This window comes from Hydra vulgaris, chromosome 01 (assembly GCF_038396675.1).
Source record: "Hydra vulgaris chromosome 01, alternate assembly HydraT2T_AEP".
In the NCBI taxonomy this organism is placed as follows: Eukaryota; Metazoa; Cnidaria; class Hydrozoa; order Anthoathecata; family Hydridae; genus Hydra; species Hydra vulgaris.
In genome coordinates, this window is record NC_088920.1 from 19,653,262 (window position 1) to 19,663,172 (window position 9,911).

At 29.0% G+C, this 9,911-nt stretch overlaps 1 protein-coding gene across 1 annotated transcript; it reads right to left on the bottom strand.

The window, feature by feature from the left end:
• Window positions 1-1,496: 1,496 nt before the first annotated feature.
• On the bottom strand, window positions 1,497-3,406 carry LOC136074186 (uncharacterized). Its single transcript, XM_065786490.1, has 3 exons — window positions 3,125-3,406; window positions 1,859-3,004; window positions 1,497-1,756 (listed from the first exon to the last, which is right to left on the bottom strand). The coding sequence occupies exons 1-3, from the start codon at window positions 3,393-3,395 to the stop codon at window positions 1,497-1,499; spliced, it is 1,677 nt and encodes a 558-aa protein (XP_065642562.1). The 5' UTR covers window positions 3,396-3,406.
• Between the last annotated feature and the right edge of the window lie 6,505 nt (window positions 3,407-9,911).

The window sequence follows — 9,911 nt, forward strand, 5'->3', positions numbered from 1 at the left end:
CATTTGTCCAATTTTGTTCAAAATTATTGACTTGTAAATTAGTGATTTTTGGAGGTAAAATAAAGACTGTGGCCCAAAATGTGGTCTGTGCGTCCGAGTAAAAAGTTTAATTGTATATCATTATTTCATCTTAGGTCTACTGAAAAACATAAGATTCATCAATTGTCTCTCTAATACATGATCAAAATTTGCATTTAAATATGGTGTCTTTTTAGAAAAATTTAAATTTTGTAACAAAAGCAATTAAAATGTTTTGTAAAACATTTATTTGAATAAAACATCAAATAGTGTTATTTATTGACTAGTTTAGAATATTTATAGTCATGGGCCAAGGAAGACGCCCTCCCCTCCCACGGGAGGCCCCCACGTCGCCCCCCATCTCCCTAGATTTTTTTTTTTTTTTTTTTTTTACATAAAATGAATAAATTATAGTTGATTATTAAAATGCATTTTAAAAACATATTTTTTCAGTTTAAGTTTGAGAAATTTGTTTATTTGCTTTACTTCAAATCGATAAATACTTACCTCTTATTTCAAAGATCTTTTTACGATTTTAAGTCATAAATTTTAAAACCAAAGATATTAAAACGTTTTTAAAACATTTTGACAATCAATATCTTTATGTAGTTTTAGACTAATATAGTCATTGACATAATAAGGTTGGAGTGATTTGTGATTTATTTAAACCCCCACCCCTCCTTCTCAGCCTACAATTCAAGAATTTGAAAAAAATAAAAGACATTTTAAATGCAAAATAGGTAAATAAAATAAAAACAAAATTATTTTAAACATAATTAATTTTTTTTTGTAACCAACAGTTTATATTCTTCAAATCTAAATCAGATATGTTTTATGTACGACTTCAGAATTGAGCACCCAACACTCATCAGTTCTCATTGGCCAAAAGAAGTTTTTACCTGGTCCATGTGGATGCATGAATCTGACTTTTATATCAAGCTCACTAACATCTTCAGCAATCCCGACCCACCAAAATCCATCATAAAAACATGCAATATAATCCATTATTTTAATATTTAATGAAATATCTACATAATGTTTGCTTTTTGGAATGATATCAAATATTTCAGTGCATGCATCAATGCATCAGTACTTATTTTTTTATAACTTATAGTGTTTGGAGCAATTGGAATAAAATTATGATACATCCTTGTGCCAGGAACTGTTCTTCCACCTAAATATCTTTTTTCTAATTGTGCTCGTGTATGATCAATTTCTTCTTTTGAAAATAACTTAAAATAAATTACATTTATCTTGGCTTTACAAAAAGAGTACATTAAATTAACATCTAAAATGTGCCCAGTAGTTATTTGTTTTAGACTTTCTTGACATACTACTCTTTTAACAGTCCCACCAATACCATCACAGGGGGATTTACCATGACTGGTAGCAAAAAATACCCATTCAGCATTTAAATCAAAGTCTTTACTGTGATGACAAAGATTGATAAAATTTTTAAAATTTTTAAATTGTGCTGCTTAACCATCGGAAAAGTATTTCACACTTGATACATCAGGTAGATTTTCTTTGATATATCTAGTTATATCTTCCTGAGTCTTGTAAATAAATCCTGTGTCATGATCAACATCTTCTGAAAGGTAACAAAAAGATTTATGTTTGAGAAGTTTGTTCTCTATAAAATAAAGTACAATTGTATAAAGTGAGCATTGACTTTTGCTCCAGTGATAACTTTGAACCTCATCCTGAACAACATATTGATAGTTTTCAGCAAAATCTCCTAAAATTAAGCATTCGTTTTGGTTAAGATTTTCTTTACAGTTTTTTAAGTATCTACTTTGTGTTTTTGCAATCTATGAATGAGTGGTAAGGTTGTCAATGCTGTCACATAATAAATCATTAAATTCATCTAGTGGCAATGACTGTGAAAGTAGTGTTGTACGATCGGTACTCTGCCATTGCTTAAATACTACATCTTTTTCATGCTCATGGTCCATAAACTCCTGCACTAAAAAACTTTTTAACACTTCAATACCAGGGCATTGGTTACATCGATGCAACATACATTCTGCATTTTCAAGAGAGCAAACAATCAATGCCATGAAATCTTTATAACTTTTATTCCACCTAATGGCATCAATGAGAAATTTTGTATTTTGGTGATGTATGCAAACACATACATTTTGGGTACCTAACGCATTAGTTGTAATAAACCATTTAGGTTTAAGAGTACAAAATTTTGACAAACTGACTTTGACGTTAGGGTAGTCTTTTTTAAATGCAACATGTAATTCATTAAGATTGAGTAGCAATAATCTTTTTTGAACATGTTGGTTTTTCTTAATACTTACATAATCTTTTTTTCCTGGCATCATTCTTGAAAGTTCATCACTTTGATAAAAGTTAATCACTAAATTAACTATTTCTGGTGAAAGTGGGTTTCCAGTTTTTTTTCCGGGTAATGATAGAATTCCATTCTCATTTTTAACTTTTCTTGCTGTTCGAACAAGATACTCAGACACTTCAAAGTAGCTTGATATCTTTTTACGTGTCCATGATTTTGGTGCGAGTGTTAACATTTGCACCTTATGGCAATAAGAGTCAGTCTCTGAAATTTTATTTTTTATTTCATACATTAAAATGTCTAGATCATGGTCATTGTTAATGTTGTTGTTTAAAATGGGGTTTTTTATTTCTGTTGTTAAAAAAGTTTTTTTAATATTATATGCTAATGAGACCATTTTTGCAACTCTATCAATAGTGCTCTCAAACTTTTGTTTTGCTACAGGCAATTTGCTGTGTTTTGAAAGACTTTTTAGTTTGACTGGTGAAATTCCAAGCAATTCTATAGTGGTATCTAACTTAATTTTTTTCTTACTTTTGGATTCCCATTCCTCCTGTGAATTTAAATCTTCATCAGTTTCTATTGCTTTTTTGTAACATTTACTGCAGAATTTCCAACCTGGGGTTACATAAACATTATTTTTTTGCAAATAGTTTGCCATGTCTATGGAAATCTTTATATTACCTAAAAAACAAATTTAGTTTTACGTGGTTAAAATAACTGAAATTATCAAACATTTTATAAATAATAAATTTTTTTCTTTTAATTTCCATATCAATTCTGTTGTAAATAAGGTAAGATTACCTTTTATAGCAATTTTTTTACTTTCCTTGTGTGTTCCAAAAGGATTGCAACACTTTGTAATTTTTCTCTCAAAATATTTTCCATAGAATTGCTCATGATAACAACATATAATTCTTATTGAACTATATTTTTCCTTTAAATTTGCTCGCCATATTATTTCTTCTTGTTTTTCACAAGGAAGATCTTTAAATTGAACAAAACCTTGTTTTCTTGAAAATCCAGTTTTGTGGCAATGAATGTTAAGACTTTTTCCAATGTCACATCTCTCCATATTAATTATTTTTATTATTTATTACCTAACAAAATAATATAAAAACTATAAAATTAAAAGTAATTCTTTAAGAAAATACAAACAAGTATATACCTTTAAAAAGAACAAAACAAAACTTGTTTGTTTTTTATATAAAAGGAGGTTTTAAGTCACCAATTTGAAATAATGAAATTTTTTTTTGTTTTCAAAATTAAAATTAAATTGTATGTTTTTGCATTATTTATTCATTTTATGCAAAAAAAAAAAAAAAAAAAAAAAAAAATCTAGGGAGATTATGGGAGGGGCGTAGGGGCCTCCCGTGGGAGGGGAGGGTATCTCCCTTTGCCCATGACTATAAATGTCCTAAACTAGTCAATAAATGACACTATTTGATGTTTTATTCAAATAAATGTTTTAAAAAATATTTTAATTGCTTTTGTTACAAAATTTAAATTTTTCTAAAAAGACACCATTTTTAAATGCAAATTTTGATCACGTATTAGAGAGACAATTGTTGAATCTAATTTTTTTCAGTAGACCTAAGATGAAATGTTGATATACAATTAAACTTTTTACTCGGAATTTTGGGCCACAGTCTTCATTTTACCTCCAAAAATCACTAATTTACAAGCCAATAATTTTGAACAAAATTGGATAAATGAGGCATTTCTTGAAATAATCGAGTCTCGAGGGTGCTTTTTTTGGATTCCTCAAGTTAAAATCTATTAGAGTACCAAATTTTAGGAAATTTCCCCAAGCCATTATGAAGATACTGTATGTCAAAGTTGCTTTGTAGTCACTTCAGTAAATCACTAAAATGCTGAGTCAGCATTATTTCAAGTGACGATATCTCCGGAACCCATTGGTATTTTTAACTAAAATTTTCGCAGTTATTATTTTTTTGATATGGACTGCAAGTGGTGTAAAAATAAACAAATTCTGAGACGTAAGGGTGTCATGGTCTGGATGATTTCATATATTTTTACCCAACATGCATTTTGTACCAAATACATTAATATTTTTACATAATGCAACATGATATAAATCACAAAAAATAAATCAAATAACCCTGCACATTTATAAAATCTTCTGCTTCATCATTCGACGTGTCAGTTATGTCATCATAATCTGATAAATCTGAACTAAAATAATAAGTTATATATATATATATATATATATATATATATATATATATATATATATATATATATATATATATATATATATATATATATATATATATATATATATATAGGCTTATCATTATTATTATTATCATTATTATTATTATTGTTATTATTGTTATTAATATTATTATTATTAATACTATGTATTAGAACTTTCATTTTTTTAATGATAAGCCTATATATAGGCTTATTATTGATAAGCCTATATATATATATAGGCTTATCATTAAAAAAATGAAAGTTCTAATACATAGTATTAATAATAATAATAATAATAATAACAATAATAATAATAACAATAATAATAATAACAATAATATTATGTTTCAAAACTTTCATTAAAATTTTTTTTTTACCAAAACTATACTTTTATTATATTATTATTGTAATATATAGTAAACAATTTGATTATACTATTTAGCCTATTTGGTTTTTTTTTTTTTATTATTCATGTTTTGTTAAATTAACTAATGGAAACCCTATATAACTTATTACAACTACCTTTTCATTGCCACATCCATTCTTAATCGTTTCGATTTTTGTGTTCCTTTAAGAGCCTCTTCAATTCGCGCAATTAGAATTTTTTAACTGGCATAATTATACCTTAAGCAAATTACGCATAATTACAAGTGGACTTTGATCGACATTTGAGTGATAGTTTCATTCGCCAACCTGGACTTAATATACATTGTTCTCGTATTATAACCATAAAAGCGTCACCGTTGAGGAAGGCAAGAGGAAATAGTTCATAAACAGCACTTTGGGTGGTTACCGCTGTTCCGCGTTGCCAAAAAGGCTGGCACGAAGTGGGTATGTAGGGAGTGTGACAGCCACCTTTATTAAAAGACCATTATATACACCATTATTCGGCAAATGAATTTTATTGTACCTTCAGTCGTCAAATTAGAACCTTTTTATAGTCGGAAAAAAGAGATTCAAACTATCTATCTCTATTCGGCATATCGGAGACTTTGAGAACTATTTTTTGAATTTAGGGGTCGTTTATAGATTGCGTGACGCTGTAAGGGGAGGGGGAGGGTTAATGGTTTTATGACGGCTCCTACGAGACTTGCTACTAAAGTGTTACGATTTTGTAGTAAAGGAAGGGAGAAGGGGGCAAAAACGATCAAAACTTGGTTGGTTTGTCATACTAGCTCCTGGCCTTGGTTTCCAGGCCAGACGCTAGAATGGCGTTGGTATAGCTTTTTATACATATTAACTTGCATTACTTAATTTCAACAATATTTTAAATAATTCGAACCATTTTGACTGTATTCTTAGTAAACAAAGTTTAAAAAAATTCAAGACAATCACCAATATTTGTTTTACTCAGAATTACTGACTGTTTAATGTAACCGGCTTAATTAAAGATCTAATGTCAATATCTTCCATGTCACGAAGAGTAGATAGACTTAAGTGTTGAAGTAATTGTAAAAGTTAGGAAATAAGTAAAGCAGAAATATATTTTGTTAAGCACTAATCCTATTGTTTTTTATTGGAACCAGGTATACGAATGTTATTAATTGTGGAAAAGTATCAAATAGACTATTAGAAATAGTTGAACCAGTAATGGGGCAGATTTTTTTTTGATGTTTAAACAAAATAAAATGTTTTTCAAAAATTCGCGGAATTAAACTGAGATAAGTTTACTTAAAGTTTCATTTATTTATTTATTTTGATTTAGGTTTCCCAAAAAGAACTTAGGGCATTGTAACAGAGCACCGCGGAAGAGCGTTTATCTAGAAAGTTTACGTCTCCTACCTTAACGATGGCGAAAAATATGTCCAGAGCTCGCTTCAAACCCTATATCTCTTGCTTCCGAAGCAAGCTTTTAACCACTACGTCGCAGCCTTAATGCCATTTTAATGTTTATAAGTTAAACCAAAAAGGGTTTAATTATTTTATCTTTTAGGTCTTGTAATTGAGAACGTTGAATAAAAATAAAATAATACAAAATAGCAATTGAAACAAAATATGATTAATTTATTTTCTTTTATCTAAAATAATTATAATAATAAAAAGCTATTAAAAACAATTTTGCTCGAGTAAAACACGTTCGATTTGTATAAACTCTAAAATATGATAATTAAATTACCTTCCTTTATAAAAAACTATTCAATTAAATATAGATGTTTCTACAAAATGGTTCGAAAGAAATCTTCATGCGTTCAAAACCTTAGAAAAGCAGACTTTAGAGGATATAGGATTTACAACTATAACGCACACCAAAGAAAAAGCCGCTTCCTCCACTATTTAATTTAACCCTCCAGAAAGTTAGCTGTTTTTTTCTTTACTTTTATCTAACAACCTCTTGTATTTTTTTGTTATTACTAAAGTTATCATCTTTACCAACTACGCCAGCTTCAAGTTTTATTAGCAATTAGACACGTGTTGAGTCAACACGTGCTTGATTGTTATTAAAACTTGAATCTGGCGTAGTTAATAGAGATGATAACTGGCGTGTAGATGGAGTAGGCGCTGCGACGGCGGTTGATCATGATAATGCAGTGACTGAGGAAGATGTTACTAATGCTGCTGTTAGAAATGATGATAATGGATTAAACGTTTGTGTGATTGCTAATGCCTTATGATTTATGCTGTTTTTGTTTAGTGGAAATAAGGCAGTGTAAGGAAAGCAAGCGATTGCATGTAAACATATAAAACATATACTACTCCCGTACAGCAGTTTGAGCAACGGTGGAAAATTTTGTTTACCTAAATTCTTACATTTTGAGTCTTTGTATTTCTGGGAAAGTTTTTACTTCCACGCTTGTTTGAAATGGCAATAGACACTTTTATCAAATGGTTTTAGAAAATGAGAAGAATGCTCTAGGAGACAAATCGAGATTAATTTGTATTTTTTGCACAGTAACAATGCTTCCAAACTCATGTGAGTGGTATGCCCATCTAGTACTATAATATCACCAATTTGCTCAGTTTTGGATAAAGATATTTCTTTCAGCTGTTAAATAAACTTATCGTGCACAGTCAACCTGATTTTAAAATTGAATATTTGGAGCCAAGGCTTTCCATTTTTGAATAAGTGCAATTTATATAATATATTGTTCTTATTTTTGCGATCTTTGAGTGTTGAGACTGGATCGCCTTGTTTGAATGCAGCTTTTTTCAGTGACATTTTAAAGAAAGTGAGTAAGTTAAGTTGAAATAAGTGAGTGATATCTTATCAACGGCATCTACGTCTGTGATGTTTGCAGCCACTGCTGATGGCACTATTTTACCCCCTTACGTTGTGTACAGGCAATGCACTTGTACCAAAGCTGGACAGAGGGTGGGCCAAAAAACGCCAGGTACAATCGAACAAAGTCTAGCCGGTTTGATTCCTTTGAAGATTGAGTACTGGCAGTTGCTCTTCCATATCTGAAAAAACAAACTGATCAAAAATTTCTGATTTGAGACAACCCCCGTTTTGTTTCAATAAAAAAAACATGAAATTAAAGTACTATTCACCCCAATTTGCAGGATGACTAAAAACACCGTGTTTTAATTTTTTTCTTTAAAATAAGTTAAAATTAAAAAATTTAATAACCATAAACAAATAGGTCTAACAGAGACATATATTTAGGCAAAAAATTGTTTATCTTAAACAACTGCAAATATGCAAAACCCTGAAGTATAGATAGATTTATTCTATCTTTACTTTTTTTTGTTTTTTTTGTTTTTTTTGTTTCTTCTGTCTATTATCACTTATATTATGTGACAATAAATAAATTCGCGTTACGATTTGCACTGATGAGATTTAAATGATAACATCATTTATTAAAATAATAACTGTGATAGTGCTTTAACTGAACGATTATGTTATAAGACAGGATTTAACTGAAATTTTTTCTTATAACTTAATATTATATAAATGAACTTGTAAATATATAACACAATTATATAATATTATTTATATATTGTATAGTATTATTTAAATGAAGGGATTGATACATGTGAAATACTTTATTAGAAGAATATCTTTTCTGAAGCGATATTGTTCTGCTAAAACATTTCACATATATCACAAAAGCAATATACAGACTTTACTCCTATATACCTGAATATTCCTGACAGAATATAGTTATAGAGTAAAAGTTTTTATTAAAACAAAAAAATAATTTTAGACAATTTTAAAAGTTACATAAATTAAATAAAGTCTTCTTACTGAACTTCTTGAATAATTTAATTTTGATCTTGCGATTCAAGTGTACCCATGCGCTTTGCACCCAAATTTTAATTTTTCTGCTTATTTAAATAAAAAACCGGGAACAATTATACGTATTATTGAATTATACGTATAACTTTATGTAGGTATTATATGTACGTATTATATATACGTTTTAATATAAAACTTGAAACTAAATGCGCATTATTCTGGTATCAACAGCGGTATATAATACGTGATAAATACTCTGGCTATTTACAATACAAGATACAAGCCGGCTGGGTTAGAACTAATTTTTGAAATATAATGATTCGTTATAAAAAATTTTTTTTATTAAAAGATCAAATTTTAAGCTACCTTTTATTGAAACACTTTAAACTAGATATTTAAAAAAAAAATTACTGGGTAATTTGAGCATCCTCATATTACACGAAAATGGTGTTAAATGAAGTCAAAAAAATGGAACGGATTTATAGCTAATATTGTTTTCTTAACGAAGAAAAATTAATCTATATTTCAACATCAAAATTTTGATTTTTTTATGTGTAGTTATAAAAATTTAAAATCACAAAAAATTGAGTTGCGTTTTAATTAGATGACGCCGATTTTAACTTTTGACAAAGCCGGTTTTAATTGAGCAGCCGTGGCGCAGTGGTTAGAGTTCTGGCTCAGAACCCTGAGGTCCGTCGTTCACGACCAGCTCTAGCCCAACAAGCGACATTGGTACGGAAGGAGGCGTGAACCTCTTGTTAAATGTTCTCCTGTGGTGCTCTGTGATTAGACCGTAAGGACTTCTGGGAGCACCTAAAACAACTACAAAAAAAAACAAAAAAGACGAAAGCCGAAACGAAACGAATTATTGCGTATAAATTTGCGCTATTTATATTGCTTTCTTTTATGACCTCATAAAGTCAGTTAAAAAAATACAATGCAACTTGAACTTCACTGCTTGCAACTTAGAAATCTTTTGATATGCTCATATTACCTCGGTGTAAATATTACCCAAATCTACCCTATAGAAAATTTTTATCATATTCTTTTACATAGAATAAGTCAATATCAAACTCTTAACCTTAATATATAGTATATCATTTACACGTGATTTAAAAAAATGTGATTTACATAATTTTTAATTGAAGTGTCTTATTTCGTATCAGAAGTTTTTCACCTTTAATAGTTAATATG